The 20,398-nt window shown below is 36.7% G+C and overlaps 1 protein-coding gene across 3 annotated transcripts in view; it reads left to right on the top strand.

Moving 5' to 3' along the window:
• Window positions 1–20,135, top strand: part of DOP1A (DOP1 leucine zipper like protein A) — a 92,484-nt gene extending 72,349 nt beyond the window's left edge. For 2 of the 3 annotated variants that reach the window (XM_014781087.2, XM_087443826.1), the window contains exons 24-38: window positions 967–1,022; window positions 2,973–3,077; window positions 6,266–6,332; window positions 6,489–6,633; window positions 6,811–6,890; window positions 7,978–8,087; window positions 8,353–8,502; window positions 8,649–8,710; window positions 10,083–10,235; window positions 11,369–11,505; window positions 12,379–12,434; window positions 13,356–13,520; window positions 16,609–16,738; window positions 17,566–17,625; window positions 19,534–20,135. In XM_014781087.2, the coding sequence (XP_014636573.1) occupies window positions 967–1,022; window positions 2,973–3,077; window positions 6,266–6,332; window positions 6,489–6,633; window positions 6,811–6,890; window positions 7,978–8,087; window positions 8,353–8,502; window positions 8,649–8,710; window positions 10,083–10,235; window positions 11,369–11,505; window positions 12,379–12,434; window positions 13,356–13,520; window positions 16,609–16,738; window positions 17,566–17,625; window positions 19,534–19,839 (1,782 nt within the window). In that variant the 3' untranslated portion in view covers window positions 19,840–20,135. The remainder of the gene's footprint in view (window positions 1–966; window positions 1,023–2,972; window positions 3,078–6,265; window positions 6,333–6,488; window positions 6,634–6,810; window positions 6,891–7,977; window positions 8,088–8,352; window positions 8,503–8,648; window positions 8,711–10,082; window positions 10,236–11,368; window positions 11,506–12,378; window positions 12,435–13,355; window positions 13,521–16,608; window positions 16,739–17,565; window positions 17,626–19,533) is intronic. The other variant, XM_087443827.1, reaches the window with a different exon arrangement.
• Window positions 20,136–20,398: the final 263 nt, after the last annotated feature.

Raw genomic sequence — 20,398 nt, forward strand, 5'->3', positions numbered from 1 at the left:
AATGTTGAATTATTTTTTCTTTTATCTTTTCCTTGAATTGCCAATGGGAAGAGTGTGCTTGCATGTATGAATAACCAGTGTCTTTATTAACTTTTTAATAATTTCCTTGCTATTTTGAAATCACCTCTGGGGCATTTGTGATAGAATTTTAAATTCACATGTGAAACCTCAATTCAGCATAATATTTTGAGCATCTACTTGTGCCAGATATTGGACTAAGTGTGAAGGCTGTGAAAACAAAGAAGAGTAAATTCCACCTCCACCCCCCAATTGCTGTCCCTGTGCCTCAATCTACTAAGTTCTGTATCCATAAGATACTTGACTTTTCTCTGTGTGGTAAAAGGGGAAACCTTCAAGGGAATAGTTGGTACTAAAAAGGAACAAATTGGTAAATGTCAATGGACATCAGTATCATTTTCTAGTCTAGCCTATTACTAGTTTCTAAGGGCAGGTGTTTTCTTTTTCTTGTATGTTACCCTCAGCACTGTCTTTAAAGACTACATTTTAGCTATTAGGAGTTGGTCCCAAATTTGAACTAACTACACTGATTAACAGAAATGTGTGGTAAAATAGATTTAAATTCACATTTTATAAAAAAATCTCAACCTAATTCTGATAGCACCAACCAAGCATAAGCTGATTAAAATAAAACTAATTTTGATGCTTATAGAGTAAATGGATCATTTGAAAGTAATGGCTGGAGTATCAACTTTTGATATGGGGGGAGGGGCAGGGAGGAATTGAGGATCTTCTAATTCCTTCCATCCATTTTCAACTTCTGGCTCTTGTGTTGAGTTTTCCCTGCTAAATGGAAGAGAGCTGCGTGGTTTTTATGACAAACTCATGTTTGATTTTTTTCTCTTTTTTTTAATTAAAAATTGGCAGTAAAATACAGAGTAGTTGCAACAATGAAAAAGCAAAGGCAGCATTTTTCTTCACGGTAAAATTGATTTCTTTTGTTTATAGAAACATCTTTCTTTGGAAGTCTGCATGCTTCAGTTTTTCTATGCTTATATTCAAAGGTAAGACAACTGATGTGGATCTCTCCTTACTGCATTAGCAATGTATAAAATTTAAGAAATATAGGAGAAAAGCACCTGAATTCTTTCAAGAAGTTCATATTTTCCCCCCTAAAATTAAAAGAACAAATGCTAGAAACAGAGCAACATTGTTTATTATATATTAATACTAGTCATTGGGTATCTTAATGACCCAGCCATGCAAATCCTACAAACCTAAAGACCTAAGTATATTAAAAATACACTGGATATTAAAACACTGAATTGTAAGAAAATTTTTTAAATATAAATGAAAAGCTGAATTCTACTCTTGAAACCATGTGTATTGCCACTGAATCTATTATTATTTTGATATTGGTGAACATGTGGTAACCTAATCTGATTTTCCTTTTGCCCCCTGAGGAAGATTCACACAGAGCTAACATCCATTGCCAGTCTTCCTCTTTTTTCGATTGAGAAAGATTAGCCCTGAGCTAACACCTGTGCCAGTCTTCCTCTATTTTATATGTGGGTCACCACCACAGCATGGCTGACAAGTGGTATAGGTCCGCGCCTGGGATCTGAGCCTGTGAACCCGGGCCACCAAAGCAGAGGGCACTGAACTTAACTACTACACCAAGGGGCTGGCCCCCTGATTTTTTTTGTGTGTGAAAAGGACTAGCCCTGAGCTAACATCCAATGCCAATCCTCCTCTTTCTGCTGAGGAAGATTGGCCCTGGGCTAACATCCGTGCCCATCTTCCTCTCCTTTCTATGGAACGCCGCCACAGCATGGCCTGACAAGCAATGCGTCAGTGCGTGCCCGGGATCCAAACCTGCGAACCCTGGGCCGCCAAAGTGGAGCACACACACTTAACCGCTGTGCCACCAGGCCAGCCCTCTCTTTTTTCTTTTTTTTTAATGTTAGGAATGATGATAGGAAAATATCTCCTTGTTATGGTATTCCAGTTTTGTGTTTAGTTGACCCCTATCAGAACTTAGTTGATTTGAGTTTGGTTTGGTTTGGTTTGTTGTTTTTTTTGTGTGTGAGGAAGATTAGACCTGAGCTAACATCTGTTGCCAGTCCTCCTCTTTTTGCTGAGGAAGATTGGCCCTGGGCTAACATCCATACCCATCTTCCTCTACTTTATATGTGGGACGCCTGCCATAGCATGGCTTGATAAGCAGTGCATAGGTCCGTGCCTGGCATCCAAACCTGCGAACCCTGGGCCACCGAAGCGGAGTGCGTGAACTTAACCACTACACCACCAGGCCAGCTCCTGATTTGAGTTTTGATAAACTTTTTACTGGAGAACCTGAATCTTAATCCTCCCTTTAGGGTAATTCCATTTTAATCACCAAACTTGGCATCAGTTTGTGATCTATGACTAACATTTATAAAGTTAGGTTATGTAGTATGTTTAAACTGCTTGTGACTTAAAGCAAAGACTGCTTAAATCTGAACTTAGATACATAGAGGTGTTCAGGTTAAGGTCAGACTGAAACAAAGGTAATCTTAATTTCTCTAGAGGTGAGAGACTGATGTTCAGGATAGATTAACAGCTCTCCCTTAGGTGAGATAGAGACTCGTAGGTGAAGGAAAAAGAGCTAACGTAAGAGAGAGGTAGAGAGAATAGGATAGGGACTAGGTGACTATGATGTCAGTAATTAAACTGAAATTTATTGCAGTTGTATTTTACTTTTGAGAGTTCCTGCAATTAAAAACTGGGAGTTCTGTAGCAAAATTTCTAGACTAATCACACTGGGTATTTTAAATGTGTTTGTTTTCTTTTTATATAATATTAGTAGAAAACATAAAGCTTTTGGGAATTTTGTTCTATCATAGTCTATAAAAATTTAGAGAATGTTTCAGAGAAACTAGTAGGAAAATGTGTTAAAGACTGTGGGAAAATAAAAAGAAAATTAAAGTTTACTGTGGCTTTATGTATATATGCAAACTATATTTATCTTGCAGAATTCCAGTGCCCAATTTAGTGGACAGCTGGGCATCACTGTTGATACTTCTCAAAGACTCAATACAACTGAGTCTTCCAGCCCCAGGGCAGTTTCTGATACTTGGGTAAGCAATTTCACTTAAAAATATTATTTCAAGGAAAAGAATAATGTTCATTGTCCTAATTGCCGAATAACAGATGTTTCAGGTGACCATGTGATCTTGCTACCTTCTTATAGGATTCTCAAGGTATAGAACTAGATGTATAATATGAGGCCTATAAAAAGGGAGAGCGATGGGGAGGAAACAATGTGTGTTTATACATATACAAAATGTAAACATGCTAACATAAAATGGTTAAACAAGTAATTACTTAGTGAGGAGAGAATGTGGGGTTAACAGGGGAGGGGATGAGTAGGATAGCTGAAGGGGAACTTCATAGGGGAAGGTCATTTGAGTTCAGGGCCCTGAACGTAAATAGGCTTGGAAAAGTCATTTTCCTTCTGTGTCTTGGAGTCTCCTGATCTATGTTAATAATTTATATGATTTGTTTGATAAATTCCAGTCACCCTTACTTAACTGCAAGCACCATGGTGTCATGGACAGTGTCTGTTTTTGCTCTCCGTTATTCTTGATTCACAGTAAATACTTGCTCAGTGAATGGAGGTGGTAGGAGCAGAAAGCCTTTGTGGAGACAGGAAGGGGCAGGGTATACTGGCACAAGGTACCTTGTCTGGTTTGGTTATAGAGTAAGGCACAGCAATGGAATGTTGGGTGAATGAGAAGGGAGATGGGAGCTAGATGGGGAAGGATTTTGCATTTCAGTTTAAGAAATTTGGTCTTAGGGTGGGAGTGATTGCCAGTGTTGAGGAGGGACATGACTGGCAAGGAGGATGGATCAGAACGGAAAGAGGATGGACTGGGAATTCTGTTTCAAGTGGGAGCTAGGGAGTGTGTGAACTACTGACGATGGGATTGAAAGAACAGGACGAAGAAGGAAGAGGGGCCAGCAAAGGAGACAGAAAAGGAAATATCAGCAAGTGAGAAAGATTCCAAAGTCAGCTGGGAGGGGATGGAGAACAGGGAATGGCAGGTGTAAGAGTGAAAAAAGAAGGATGCATTTTCTGTAAGACTTTGCTACTCAAAAGTTGATCCTTCAATGAGCAGCACTGGAATCATCTGGGAGCTTGTTAGAAATGTAGACTCTCAGGCTCCACCTCAGACCACTTGAATCAGAATCTAAATTTTAACAAAATCCCCAAGTGATTTAAGTACACACTAAAGTTTGAAAAGGACTGCTTACAACAGAAGGGGGAAAGGAAAAGGAACAGAGTAAACTTTTCCCCAGCCTTTTTACGTTACCTCAGATAGTCCAGTGATTTCATCAGTAGCCAGTGACAGTAACCATGTTATCACAGTGAATGAATACAAATTCAACCACGTGCAAAGAACTTTGACCTTTTAGTCAACCTCTATAATGCTGACGGTGATTTTATACATGTAGTTGTGTGGTTGTATAGACATAAACTTAGCTTCTACCTTTATTATCCTTAAGCGAACTAGCAATTCTGGTTTGGCAACCAGTGGTCTAGAAAATTTTGAAGTGGAGAGGAGGGAAGGTGAGTGTTCTTCAGTAAGATGGCCTCAAGTTTTCTGGTGAATGTGCGAATGTTGTCTTCTGACAGGAAGCAGAGAGAGGTAGAGGGACAGTAGTGAGAACTTGAGGAGAGTGGGTCACCCTGTAGTAGCTGAATAACCCTGAGGGCCCAGCCCAGCCAAAGTGAGCTAGAGATCCTGCTCGAGAATTTCAGGGATCATGATGATCCCTCGACCTTCATGCTATCTATTTCCAAGTCAAAAAGCTGAAGGAGTTTTAGACATTGAACATGTAATGAAAAGAGCAGTGAACTCAATGTCTGCAATTCTTGGATCAAAGATTAAGATAAATAGTGTGTATAATTTTTAGTGATAAGAGATAAATGTCAATACTGGAAATCAAGCAATGTTCTCATGAAGATTTCTGATTCTCATCTTCTAATCTGTACGTCAATAAACCTCTCCAAGGCTATTCTCCCATCTGTCAAGCAAGATATTAGTGTCTGCCCTGTCTACCTTAAATTGTTTTAAGACTCAAAGAGCTGTAAAGGTACAGTTCTTTGAATCATCACCAAATACCCCTGCTGGCTAATTTCATTAAAAATGAAGGCCATCTGTTGTGACTTGTAGCTTCTCCCTCACAAGATTTTACTGTCTCCTCACCAACCTTTTCTTCCGTTCTCATTTCTCAGGTCATGAAGGATCCAACCTCCTTCTCAATGTGTGTGTACTCTGATTGAGTGTTTAAACAAAAACTTGGACGTTTTCAGTTATACTAGAAACTTAATTCCCTTTTTAAATTTCTGGTGGTTTATTTTTTTAATTTTTTTACCATTCCACTGATCCTCTAAAAATTCCTAATTACAAAGTAGAAAATGATATGAAGATTGCTCTTCAATATCACTTTATATATTAGTTTGGAAATAATTATGCATATAATTTATCTTAATAAAATCAAGTCAAGGTAAATATTGAGTATAATTTTAGCAAATAATGGAAATAGAAATTATTTTTCATTCATGAAGTATTTTTAATCTATTATATATATATACATACACATGGTAAGAAACCATTTCTCTGTTACAATTTAAGATGGTGGGGTTTTTTTAAACTTTTTTTTGATGTATAAAACACATACAGAAAAACATACAAATAATTAGTACACAACTCCACAAGTTATAGTCTCAAACCTAAATTAAGAAATAAAACACTATGTCTCCTCAGATCCCCTCCTAATTATTGTCCTTTCCCTTCCCCCCCGAGATAAACCCTATTCTGACTTCTGACACCACAGATAAATTTTGCCTTGTTTTTGAGCTATAAGTATACATATTTTATTTTGTGTCTGCTTCTTTCACACAACATATGTTTGTAAGATTCATTCATGTAATTTCACATAGCTATAATTTATTTTCATTGCTGTTTAGTATTTCACCGTATGAATATACCACAATTTATCTCTTCTGTTGCTGGACATTTGGATTGTTTGTAGTTTTTCACTTTTACGAATAATGCCGTTATAACCATCCTTGTACATGTCTTTTTATGCATGTGTTTATCATTTCAACTGAGTCATATGATATCCATATATATTCATTAAACATATAAAATAGAAATTGAGGCCACAAAGCCACTTGCTCACTGTGAGAAATTAGATTGCATCATTTTATTTCTTTAGACTAATATTTCTTGTTTGTTTTTATCTTTGGCCCTTTTAGGGTTCTGAATGAGTTTATTATGAAAAACCCTAGTCTGGAAAATAAAAAAGACCAAAGAGACCTTCAGGTAAGGCATTATGAATTGAGGGCTGTTGCCAAAACTCTGTGTTCCTCAGTGCTCTCAACTCTAAAACGAGAAGGTCAAATAAGATCATCTGTGAAGTTTTGTGTGTATGTATATGTGTATACATACATATCTAGTGGTTTTTCCTTGTTTCTTTAGGATGTGACTCATAAAATAGTGGATGCAATTGGTGCAATTGCTGGTTCTTCTTTGGAACAGACAACATGGCTTCGGCGGAATCTTGAAGTTAAGCCGTCTCCCAAAATAATGGTGGATGGAACCAATTTGGAATCTGATGTTGAAGGTACTGATCTCAAACATTTGAGTTTATATTTGTAGGCCTATATTCACTAAGAAATCATTATAGCTAGCACTGTAAGTACCATAAAATCATCCCTTTTCTCATGTTTAGTGGGCAGCTTTTTCCATTGGGAAAAGACCTAACTGTATCTTTACCTGTCTTTTCTGTTATTTAATTTAGATATGTTATCACCTGCAATGGAAACCTCAAACATAACTCCTTCTGTATATAGTGTCCATGCACTGACGTTACTTTCTGAGGTAAATATTATCAAGTTTTTTTACATGAACTTTGAAGTAAACAGTTTCACAATTAAAGATTAAAGATCACAATTAAAGATTACAGAGGAATTCTTAATTTGAAAAACCATTTTGTACTTCTAGAAATCACTATATAGAATAAACAAAGTTTTGACTTTGGATTAGTTTGTTAAATATTAGTGATAATAACTTTAGATATTGCTCACCTCCCCATGCACTATTATTTTTGTGTACTTTTTTTTAAAAACATAGGTGCTTTTGTATCATAGTATGGTAGGCAAGGGTGGAGGTAGTGTAATGATGCTTGCCACTATCAAGTATTTTATGGTTTACCAAACATTTTTATATACATCTTCTGACATGCTCTTTTTTGTACCCTATTATACACCTTGCAGGTCATTTTAGTTTCCCCCTTTCAGATGTGGATACTGAGTCTCACAAAGATTAGAACAGTATAACTAAGGCCAAATAGCTATTAATTGACAGAGTGGGGACTTGAGCAGCTCAGTTCATTTGGTTGGTTTTTTCCTAAGCCCCTTTTTAACCAAGTCAGGGAAAGAGAATACAGTTATGCGTTGCTTAACGATGGGGGATAAGTTCTCAGAAATGCATTGTTAGGCGATTTCTTTGTTGTGTGAACATCATAGAGTGTACTTACACAAGCCTAGATGGTATAGCCTACTACACACCTAGGCTATATAGTACTAACCTATGGGACCACCATCGTAAATGCGGTCCATCACTGACCAAAGTGTCGTTATGCGGCACATGATTTGACTAGTTTCGAGTCTTAAATTTGCTGTTTACTCACTGTCACATTAGAAGGTTCTTGTCCTCTCTTTTTCGATACTTCTCTATCTCGGTTAGAAATCATAAAATTTACCCATATTTATATCCTATAGTTATAATGGACGAAAAAGCAAATAGTGGCAGAAATCATTCATATAAAAATGGCTTAGAGAGATCTGATTTTCGATTTTTCTAAATTTAAAGTATTCTAGGTTTTCTTAAAGACTGAAAACCATCTCTGAATACTGTCACTTTTAGCTCTTAGATTATACTCCATTTCATTTCTTATGTTTTTTAGGTTTTGGCTCATCTTTTGGATATGGTTTTCTATAGTGATGAAAAAGAACGGGTTATTCCTTTACTTGTAAATATTATGCATTATGTTGTGCCCTACCTCCGAAATCACAGGTACTATTATCATTTAAGTAGATTACTTAGTTAATTCATAGCCTGTTAGAAACAAATTGTGTTCCATTATTGCCATTTTTGGAATTACCACAAAATGACATTATTTTTATCTTGAATTATAATGATTAAAGAAAAAAACGCATTATTTCTCTTATGGTGCTTTCTGTTTCCTATCTTTATTTTAGGTAAATGTGAACACTTACAAATAACTTAATGATAATTAAAATTATAACTTAGAGGTTAAGATGGTTTTGCTTCCTCCTAGTGCACATAATGCCCCTAGTTATAGAGCCTGTGTCCAGCTGCTTAGCAGTCTTAGCGGGTATCAGTACACTCGGAGAGCTTGGAAGAAAGAAGCCTTTGACCTCTTTATGGATCCCAGTTTCTTTCAGATGGATGCCTCTTGTGTTAATCAGTAAGTTGTTATCTTGCTTTTATTTAACATGATAATGCATCTCACAAAGTCTGTTGAAATCAACTACTATCCTGCAAAGTAGAACACTGTTTTCTAACAATAACAACAACATCTTAATTACATATCATAATCCTTGTCTCTTTCAGTTGGAGAGCAATTATGGACAACCTGATGACACATGATAAGACAACATTTAGAGATTTGATGAGTGAGTATTGTAGGATGACACCCTAAGCCGTGTCTTTCCTGTACATGATCCATTCTTGTTATTTACTTTGCTCTTTTCTAGAAACTACTGAATTAGCTCTTTGTCAGATTATACTTAGTACTCTATAAGAATATAATGTTAAAAGTTAAAGAGGACAACATAATGGTAAATAATAAGTAAAACTTTTTGGCCATGTCTAATTTGTCTCTAAATTGTTTCCTCAGCACACAGCATAAAACCTGGCACATAGTAAGCACTCAATAAGTGATTGTTGAACAAATGAAAGACTAACAGGTGGGGAGGCAGGGCAAGGCAGGCAGTTGGATCCAACCTATGGGACAAGTCACTCTAAATCCTGGGGCTCTTTTATCTCCTCTGAAGGAAGAAAGAGAATCACTCTCCACCACGCCCCGCCGCCCCCCCGCCCCCCCCGCATCTTGATTGGTTTTATACATTAGGGTTCCTCTTAGTAGTTTTTGTGGGGGAAAAAAAGGTTTTCTTGATTTTTTTTTTTTTTTTTAAGTTTGAAAGTTATTAAACTAATGACCTTAAATAGCAGTGAAGTTGGGTGAGTCTATATGATTCTGTGTAAGTTCTTTAACACAAGCTGCAGTTCCTCCATCTGGCAAATTTTCTCTCTCCTCTAATCTTCACAGAGTTGTTTTAAGGTTCAGATTCATCCATTCAGCAAATATTTATTAAAAGACAAAAATGGGCCAGGCATTATGCTAACATTAATCAAATAAATAACAGTATTTGAGGGAGTAAGAAGTTGTGAAGGAAATAGGGCGATGCGATAGATTTTAAATTACAGCTAAAGAGCTCACATTTGAGGTGAAACTAAAGAAGCCAACCGTGAGAAGGCCTAGGGACAGAGTATTCTAGGCAAAGTGAACAAAAATTATAAAGGTCTTGGAGTGGGAACAAGCTTGGTGAGTTCAGGGAACAGCAAACAAGACAGTGTGGCTGCAGAAGAGCAAGCTGAGGGTGACGGGCAAGACACAAGGAAGGAGAGCTAGGTAGGCCAGGCCAGAAATTATTTTTAAAGCAATGAGAAGGATTTAGGCAGATGGCATAAAATATTAAAGGGTTTTATAAAATGGCACTGTTAGTATTTACCTTCTGAAACCTACAGTTCTAAATTTTTCTCTCTCTCTACATCACAATTCCTACCCCTTGCTCTTCTGGCTTGTGTATGCCTCATCTGTTGGTTGGTCCTTCTGCCCCAGGGAGGAGCCCCAAGTCCTCTACCCAAAGTTCCTCACTCTTGGATGTGGTGGGCTATCTAGCCATTTTTAAAAACAGATAACAGAATAATCTTTTTCCAAATGACTGGATGACTGTATCAACCTCTCTCGCTTGCTTCTTTTAGCTCGTGTAGCTGTGGCTCAAAGCAGTTCACTTAATCTCTTTGCAAACCGTGATGTGGAACTAGAACAGAGAGCCATGCTTCTCAAAAGATTAGCATTTGCTATTTTTAGCAGTGAAATTGACCAGTACCAGAAATATCTTCCAGATATACAAGGTAAATAGTGAAAAACTGTTTTCTGTATCTTCCAGACTATAGGGGTTATTTTGTTCCTTAGAAAATACTTTCCTTAAGTTGTAAGTTGGGGTGAAATATACCAAGTGTAGGTAGATGGAGAAGGTTGTAGAATTAAAAATTTGTTCTACTGAAACAATTATCATCACCAGTACATAAAAGAAATCAAACTTTGAGTTTGTAGAGCTTGCCTAAATGTGGTGTCTATTTTATTGTTTGGTTCAAATTTCCTAGGAATTCATGTTTGAGGATGAGGTATAAGACTATTTTGCTGCAGGCAGGCATGTTACTGTTATTTTTCTGTTTTGGATAGAGGATTATATACCTTTAAGGAGAGAACCAAAATATAGGCAGAGCCAGGAAATTTTGGCTAGAAGGAACATTTGGAGGTTCATAGTCTGGGGCCAGGGTGGAGGAGTGTATAAGGTTTTTGATAACTTTCATCAAATGGGTTTGGTGGCCCTCAGTGTCCTAAAGGATATCAGTGCACTCATCAGCCTGTGCCACCAAATAGCTCCACAGTGGGGATGAACTTGCCCTGGGGCAGAATTGTTTGCTGCTTGCTGCTCTAGTCTGTGCTTGTGCAGCCTCCAGCCTCAGCAGCCAACATGGGGACTGGGTTGGGAATGACAGTTGTCATCTCTTCAGTGAGATTATTTTTCTCTCTCAGAAGATAAGTGACTCCCTCTTTACTAACCCTTTATACTTGTCAGATATATAGCATGCACACTATTTGTCCCGTGATTTTTTTTTTTTAAGTTGGGTAAGTGCTACTCTAAAGAGTGGTCCATGGACCAGTACCAGTCTGTTACCCCATCCATGATAAGTACAGAAATTTAATGTAAGCATTTTAAACTTTTATAGAAATTTGACAGAATCTCTTGAATCTAGTAATAAAGTAGTATTTGTATTTTATATATCTTTCTTTAATTTGATTTTTCTAGTAATCCATTTTTATTATATTTTACAGAAGTATCAATCTGCAGCAGATTGAAAATTTTTTTAAAAGTTGTTCCTTCACCAAAGACAGTTTGAGAAGGACTAGATTATATAGAAAACTTTATATTAAAATAATTAATTATTTAGAGATTGAAAATATACTACATTTCTTTCAGAGAGATTGGTTGAGAGTCTCCGTTTGCCCCAGGTGCCAACTCTTCACTCTCAAGTGTTCCTGTTTTTCAGAGTGTTACTTTTAAGAATGTCTCCACAACATCTTACCTCGCTCTGGCCTACCATGATTACAGAACTCGTGAGTTAATTTTAATTCAATCAAGTTATAAATCTAAATTATAAAACAATGTACTTACTGGATAAAAATTAATATTGGAAGAGAACTGAACTCTAAGACTGTTGCTGACAATTTTTATAATTGAAAATAGTAAAACAAGTCACAGTCCATCTCCAGACAGCTTAAACTTCCAAATACATAACGTTCCAAATATTAGCTCCTTGTGAATCATTACTTTGTCTGATCTGGTTTAATTCAGTCTCTTCTACACCAAATTGTTAACTTTGTCGTGGCTGCCAGGCCTGGTTCTCACCTATAGCAGAACCTCTAGAGTGATTAGCTGGATTTGAAAGGACTGACATAAAGCATGTACTCACTCTTCAAGTGCAGCACTTATGCCAGTTAAGCTTGCTTCCGAGAGACTTTCATAAAGATTTTGTAAACTCTCAAACAATAAAACCTTCCCAAGTCCCACTGCACTAATCCATGCCCCTTCCTAAACCATACCCTGTCACCCTCGTCTGAGTGATTTGGGGAGTTGGGGAAAGGGAGATGAGAAAAGAAAGGGAAAAGAATCTATAACTCTGGAAACCTAGCATTTATAATTTCCCCACAAAGAAATTGGCTTTAATAGTTTTCCTTTTTTTAATAACTGTAACTCTGTTCCATAATCGCCAAAGACAAAAGCATACCTTCATCTCAACTCTGCCAATTGATTAGTAAGGCTCTGTGCTAAATTTGCAGTTTTATTTTCAGAAACTAAGTATAAAGATCCTGAAGTTGTATCCTAAAATTTGTTTTTATATTAATGAAAAATATAGCGTAAAGATATTTGAAAGATGGATTAAATATCCAGTTTAAATAAACATTTAACATTTATTCCACGGTCTTCAGGTACAGGTATTTTTACTGATGGAGCAGGAGCTCACTGCTGATGAAGACATCTCACGGTAATATGGAATTCATTTCAACATATTCTTGTCAGTGTTTAGTATCCTAAAATCATCCAGAATGTTACTTTACAGCTAGGAGAGTATAGATAACAGTTTTATCTGCATACTTTATATATTTAGCCTTTTATTATCTTAACTGATCATATTTGGATATAATATATTTTCACTTACTCTTTAAGCATTTTAGACTGGATTAAATTATCAGTATTCATGGCCTTTGGCCTCTTAGGCACAAATTTTGTTTAAAGCAGTATAATGCTGTTTCAGCTCCATGAGCCATTTTGGTTTTTGTAGTTCAGATCTTGTCCCTGAAACATGCAGCAAAACCTATTATAACCTATAACTAAGGTAACCTATAACTAAGGTATCCGTATGTCCAGATCTTCCAGATTTATCTGTTATATAATTTTATTCTTTTTAGTAGAGACAGTTTATTAATGTATGACTAAATGTAGTTTATTTTTATTTATGTAGGAATTTTTAGACAAAAAGTTTATAAACTAAAAAGCTCCTTTAAGACCATGTGCCTTGAATATATTTTCTTCTTCTTCAGTGCTAGGTTTATAAAAAACAGTCCCCTCTACTAATCACTTTGTTTATTATTATAGAAATTTCCCCCCCATCTTTGCAGAAGGACATTGAGTAGTAGGAAGGTCTCTTGGTTTTACAGCTTGTATTTTTATATTTCTTGAGTGTAACACAAGTTATTCTGTACTATTTTTATGTTCTTAAAATTTAAAGAACAAAAGTGAATTTTTTGAGAACAGCAAAATTACTTTAGTCATGACCTTGCTTAGTAATTACTAGTACACTTACCAGAATGATTATGAAGAATATTCGCTGGCACCTTGAGATGTTCCAGGAATTACCTGTTAGTAAACAGGTACAGTTGCTGACAGCACTCTCTCCCGCTTACAGGACTTCAGGCCCCTCTGTGGCTGGTCTGGAGACAACCTATACAGGAGGTAATGGCTTTTCTACTTCATATAACAGCCAGCGGTGGTTAAACCTCTATCTCTCTGCTTGCAAATTTTTGGACCTGGCTTTGGCATTGCCCTCCGAAAATCTTCCTCAGTTTCAAATGTAAGTAAAAGCAAGGATATTAAATGGATATTTTTGAAATGCATTTGCTTTGGTCACTGACATCTAAGACTAATTTAAAAGTTTTTTTATTAACATGTCATTCTTTCGGTAGGGGGATGGGGCTACATAGTTACTGGAAATAAATGGTGCTATGGATATTAAGATTAACAGACCATTCAGTCAACAAATTGAGTACCCACTGGATGTGAGGCAGTGGAGTACATGACTCACCAGCTTCAAGTCCACTGTAGGAGACATAGTTAAACATACAATGGATGTTCTGACAGCTGATGTGCCAGATGCTGTGAGGCCACACAGCAGAGACCCATCCTAGCTTTGAGAGTCAGAGCAGGCCATGAGGGGAGTTTTATGCTGAGGAGGTAAAGAGTGAGGGTTGGGGGAGGCACATGTGTGAAGACTGAGAGGTTAGAGTGGTGCTGGTGTGTTGGAAGTGTTGAAAGATCAGTATTGCTGGAGCAGGATGTTGAGAGAAGAGGCTGCAAAGGGACTCAAGTATGTAAGGCCTCATAAGCTGTATTGGAGCATTTGGACTTGAACCTAAGGACAGTGGGAAGCCACTGAAGCATTTTAAGGAATGTAGTGATGTTATCAGGCTTGCATTTTAGAAATTTTACTTTGCCTGTATAGTTTGGAGAAAGGACAGGAGATGGGCAAGACTGGAATCAAGCAGGCTGTTTTATTTCAGATGATAGTGAACTGAATTAGAGAGACGGCAGGGGGAATAGGGAGAAAATTAATATAAGTAAATTCTCACAATGCCTTGTTCCTAAGTGCTGAAAAACATTTAATTATGGTTTTTCATATTTAAATTTTTAAAATAAAAGGCAAACTATATAAGATTGTTTTATCAAAATGTAGCCAATTTGAGAATTTATCCACATGATCAAATATGTGTTTATATAATGTATTATATTGTGTTATATTTTTCTTCCGGAATGGAATATTAATAGGATAAAGAGTAAGATACCAGAATCTTTTTTCTATATTTAAACATGCTTAAATCTGCAAAAATTGCTGTTTCACAAGCTTACTTTTCATTAAATTTAATGGAAAGAATTAGAAATTATTTTTAGATTAATTCCAGTTCCTTTTTTTTTTTTATTTTCCATTTGAAAACCATACATATCTACTTCTTGATGAATCTCAGTGGTTGGATGTCTGTTAAACTGATGTTACTCCTGAAGAAATTCAGAAAAGGATACTAAGCAGAATTGTAGGAAAGTGGCCAAAATTAACTAGGATACTTATCTTCACAAAAGTGATAGAAACTATACTCTTCAGTGCTCTAGGAAGAACGTTGAGTATAGTATGCTCATGGTATTGACGTTTTAGCTTCTGTGATGAGAAACAAAATGAGTTGATCCTCTTGTCAAGATAAAGTTACTAGAAAAGGGATGAAATATGCCGTAATATTAACTAAAGTTTTTTAAAAACTACTATGTCTTTTTAAAAAAATCTATAAAGTAGTGGAAGATACCATGGAGAATTTAATAATCTTGAAAGAGTAATATCTTTCTAAGCATGATATATATTTCAAAAGTTCAAAATATTTGATAATTTAACTACATACAAATTACAAAGTCTCTGTGTGACTAAAAAATACCATAAAGTTTAAAAGACAGCAATTGAGTTGGAAAAAGATATTTGTAGTGTATAGGACAAAAATCTAACTTGCCTAATATATAAAAATTGATAGCCCAATAGAAAAATGGGCCAATGACACAGAGTTAATAAATAGATCATAGAAAAGGAATGGCTTCTCAACATAGGAAAAGGTGCTCAGCCATACTCATAAGAGAAATTCTAATTAAAATTATAAATAACCATCAGAATAGTAAAGATCTAAAAGTGTATTTCCTTTTACCCTTAATAACAGAAGCATTCTTATTCTTTTATTTTTGTGAGCAAGATTACCCTTGAGCTAACATCTGTTGCCAATCCTCCTCTTTTTGCTGAGGAAGATTGGCCCTGGACTAACATCCATGCCCATCTTCCTCTACTTTATATAGGATGCTGCCACAGCATGGCCCGGCAAGCGGTGCATCGGTGCATGCCCGGGATCCAAACCTGCAAACCCCGGGCCACCGAAGCGGAGCTCACACACTTAACTGCTATGCCACCCGGCCGGCCCCCAAGCATTCTTATTTTTGTTGGAAGTGTACATTGATATTGTCCAGTTGTTCTTCAAAGAATTTATATTTACCAAAATTCAAAATACACATTCTCTTTAAGCCAGTAATTTTGCTATATCCTACCACTATACTCTCAGATGTGCACAAAATCAGCATTATATAAGGGTATCCATTATGGCACTATTTCTAATAGCAAGAAATGGGGACAGTCTAGGAGACAGGTTAAATCAGTACCTTCCAACACTGGAGTACTATGTAGCTGTTAAAAAGGATGGGGTTTTATATGATATTATCTCCAAGATATATAGTTAAAACAAGCAGCAGTCATGTTTTGTTGTAAAGAGGAGGGGAGTGGTTGTGTGAATATGCATAAACTCTGTATGGATATACAAGAAACTGGCGCTATTAATGGATCCTATGGTGGGAGAGAGACTGCCTGTCTTTGGTATGCCCTTTTATACTGTTAGAATTTTTTCCATAGTCAGATATTAATTTTACTTATTAAAGACAAAAATAAAAACAAAAATACAGGGAAGGCATGAAAGAATTCTTTCAGTTCTTTGCCCCCTTACTATGTAGTTAGGGGACATTTGGCCAAACATATGGTGAGATTTTGCATATTAACGAATGAGGATGGAAACTTTTGTTGAGTTACGGGCTTTGTGCTCATGAAAAAAATAGTGATGAGGCCTTCACAAGTTTACATATTCATTTACTCATTACAACCCTATGAGGTAGTTAATAGTATCTATATTTACTGATGAAGAAAAGGCTCAGGTTAAGAAACAAGCCCAAGTTGACAGGGCTACAAGGGGCTCCAGCTGGCATTTGAATCTGTATAAATGGCGGAGTCATGATCTTTCTATGTTTATGTGGTCTTGTCCTAGATGGCACAAAGTCTGCCTTACTAATGTTATTCCTTCTTCTATACATAGGTACCGATGGGCCTTTATTCCAGAAGCCTCAGATGATTCAGGTTTGGAAGTCAGAAGGCAGGGCATACATCAACGAGAATTTAAACCTTATGTAGTACGACTAGCAAAACTTCTTCGGAAAAGGGCAAAGGTATTATATTCTTTTTATTTTTAATTTATTTTCGTTAAGTGTAAGAAGATAAAATTTGTAAAATATGTTTATGTCTCATGTACTTTATATCTTTCAGTATGCATCAGGCTAATTAATTAGAGATCTTTGTCCAAGCAAATAGTAATGAATTTGTCATACTCATCAGTGGGCCTTTGTTACAAATCTTTCATCATCTTTTGCATTCAAAAAATTTCAAAAATAAACTGTACAATTTTGGGGTGATCCTGGGTTGTTTTGTGAGTCCTAATTTACAGTATGTGCTTTGAGTGCTCAGAAATTTTCCAGTCTTCTGGGGTCCCCTATTCAGGCAGCAGCTTCTAAACCACATTCCATAAACTGGAGAAATGGAATGGAGGAAAGTAATTAAAAAGGAGGTTATACTATAAGGATATGAAGAACTTGATTTAAAATCCACTTGTTTCCTTAGGGACTAAGTAAAAGGACAGAGATGAAAATGAAAGTTGGGTCCAGAGTTTAAGATAGGTCTTGAGTACTTTCACTTTGAAATCACAGGGTTTGAAGAAATAATCATGACAACAGATCCAGAAGCAATGTGATTATATATGACCCCAGGCACATGTACTTTCTGTCATCCTGCATCTCGTTAGTAATAAGCGTTTTTATAAGACTTCTCCCTTATCTAAGGGATAAATGTGAGTCTTTTGCCCAAAACTTGTCCCACAGAATAAGAAAGGTTTTGATTGGAAAGCATTTTCCCATCCAACACACTCTGAAACAAGGTCTTCATGGCCAGGTGTACTTTCCACTAGAACAAAGGCTATGAGTTCTCCTCTTTCCTTCCACAGGACAAGGAGGAGGACTTTAAGACAGTGATTTTGGAGGGATTGGAGATGGCCAAGCATCAGGTGAGGGTGGCTTTTTGATGCTTGTGATATAGCAGAAACATTTGCCACATCTGGACCAAATATTGAGACACAAGCCCAGGTCTGAATTGCAACAAGTACAAGAGAGGTAAACAGGAAGGAAGTCTTTCTTCAAGTGTAGATTGGTGAAGCGAAAGGAGAAATCATTTGTATGGAAACATGTTGGACCTTTTAATTTTATTATTGAGGAGCTGGTGCAGTTCTGATTAAGAAGAGCAGAACCCTGAAACAAGTGTACTCTTCTTGGTCAGAGCTTAGTCAAAGTCCCTTTCTTGAAGGTACATCTCGACAGGAATATAAACAAAAGGTTGCACCTTAGTTCTCGTACATTTGGAAACTAGCTATGTAGAGGGTTCAAGCATATTATCCTAAATTTTCCTTCAGGATAAATTTCTTTCTGTATATCCTTTAATTACTACTGAAGTGCAGTTTGAGTTAGGGGACTAAAGACGGTATGGTCAGTCAGTTAATGGTAGTCAGTGAGTGATGTGAAAGTCAGCCCCATGAGTGTCATTAAAGCCATTGTTTATAGTTGAGAAAGGAAGATGGTTTTCCATAGCCTATAATTTAGATTGGCGGCTAAATAACTGCTAAGAAATAAACTATGTGATGGCTCTTATTTTTTCTTTTTCCTTTTTTTTTTTTGGCCATAAAGAACTGGAAGATCTTCTCTTGTTTGCTCCTAGTCTTCTGTTTTAACTTAAATCTACTTTCCTTGCTCAGGATTTTATTTTTAAATAAGCAAACAAACCTTGTGAGCACACACAAGAAAATAAGCTGGATTTTGCATCTGCTTTCTCCACCAGGAAACTAGTGATATTAAAATATTAGGTAAACAGTGCAAGTTTCTCAGCAGCATCTGATCTTAGAAGGCAAACTCCATTTGTTAACAAATATGACAAATTGTAATTCTTTTTCCTAAATCCCACTTAATGATTTTTTTTTCCTTTTTCTATCCAGTTCATTGTCAGTCTTCATGATCTCTACTCAGTGTGTTTTCATATCTATCATTCTGTCCAAGTTCAAACATCTTCAGTTCTCTCATAAGTTTCTCTAAATAATTTGACTGATGTCTGCAACTATTTGGATAATTTAGTTGGCTTTTCAAACTAGCCTTAGTACACAAATTATTTTACTTGTATTTATAATTAGTTGACAGAGTTTTCAGATACATTCTCATTTGATTTCTCTGCTGCAAGATGGATTACATTTCCCCATTTTGTAAGTCAGGAACTGTTCTGTATCTTGCCCAAGGATGCCACACAGTAAGTAAATGGAGAGCCAGGACACTAACCAGTTATTTTGACTCCAGGTCCAGCTTTCCTCCCCACGTTGTTTAGCACAACACAGAAGCAGACAGCAGTGTCTCCCCAGAGGGATCCTTTCTTTTCTCTGTGCTGACAGTAATTATTCACTTTGGACCCTGCTACCATCTTGTGGCAAGTTTAAGCCATATGGCTAAAAGGGAATTAATTCCACTTACTAATGGTGGAATGTGTAAGACCCTTTCTTCTTCTGTAGTCATTTTGTGACCTAGTCCTTGGTTACATTAGTAGGAGTCCAGAAATCTGGGAGCTTTTTGAGTATATACAAAGCACAGCAGACTTTTAATATTTGACTCCCTCTATCCAAAACCAATTCTGCTAACGAAGCTTACTTGTGCATTCTAGCTGGAAAATGTTACTACAGTGTTAGACCGTCAATGTACACTTATTGGTACTCTACTGGCACCAAAAGGCCTCAGAGGTAGAAGCAAGGAGTCAAGTCTGGAATAGAGACTTCATGTCATCATTTGTATTCATTTCTTAACTGTTTGCTGTTTATGCCCTTTTAAGTTTTCTCATGAACGACATGATCTGTTAATAACAATCCCCTTTGTGTTTTCTGCAGAAAAATCCAGAGGAAGACAACTCAGGGAGAACGTTGGGTTGGGAGCCGGGGCACTTGCTGCTCACCATCTGCACCGTGCGCAGTATTGAGCAGCTCCTGCCGTTCTTCAACGTACTCAGCCAAGTCTTCAACAGCAAAGTCACCAGCCGATGTGTAGGACACTCAGGGAGCCCCATCCTCCACTCAAACACCTTCCCTAATAAGGACATGAAACTGGAAAACAACAAACCATTTTCCAGCAAGGCCAGGCAAAAAATAGAAGAGATGGTAGAAAAAGATTTTCTGGAAGGGGTGATAAAAACTTGAGCACCACAAGTGGTTCCATTTAGTTTAAATGTAAATGTAATTATTTAAAACAAACATTGCTCTGAGTTGTATAGTTTCTTTCTTTTTTTGTATGTAACAACACATTTCAGGTTGTATTTAATTTAAATATTTGTAAATAAGAGCAAATGTCTGAATGTGGCCTGAATCAAGTTTAAATACTGTTGGCTCATATGATTATGGTGCCTAAGAGAGATCTATATATACATAATATAGTCCATTGTTTTATTGTCCTGAGTTGTCTTAAACCTGCAAAATACAGACTGCACATTTTTTTCTATTGGTTTCAGGCTTTGTTTAATTTGGATTGGTTGGGGATTTCTTTTCTTTCCATTATTAACCACATTCTAGTATCAGAATGGTGTCACTTAGTCTGTCAGAGGCTTGGTAATATATTACAATTAGTTTTCTCCCACACACCTTCACTAAGAGGAGTAACAAGTCTTTGAGCCTGGGCCGCGCATCCTCTAAGTGTAGGATGAGCATCTCAACCTCACGACAGAGTAGAGACATACATACAGCCTCCGTGTTCACACCTCTG

Source organism: Ceratotherium simum, chromosome 19, assembly GCF_057802395.1.
Source record: "Ceratotherium simum simum isolate JZ-2026a chromosome 19, ASM5780239v1, whole genome shotgun sequence".
In the NCBI taxonomy this organism is placed as follows: Eukaryota; Metazoa; Chordata; class Mammalia; order Perissodactyla; family Rhinocerotidae; genus Ceratotherium; species Ceratotherium simum.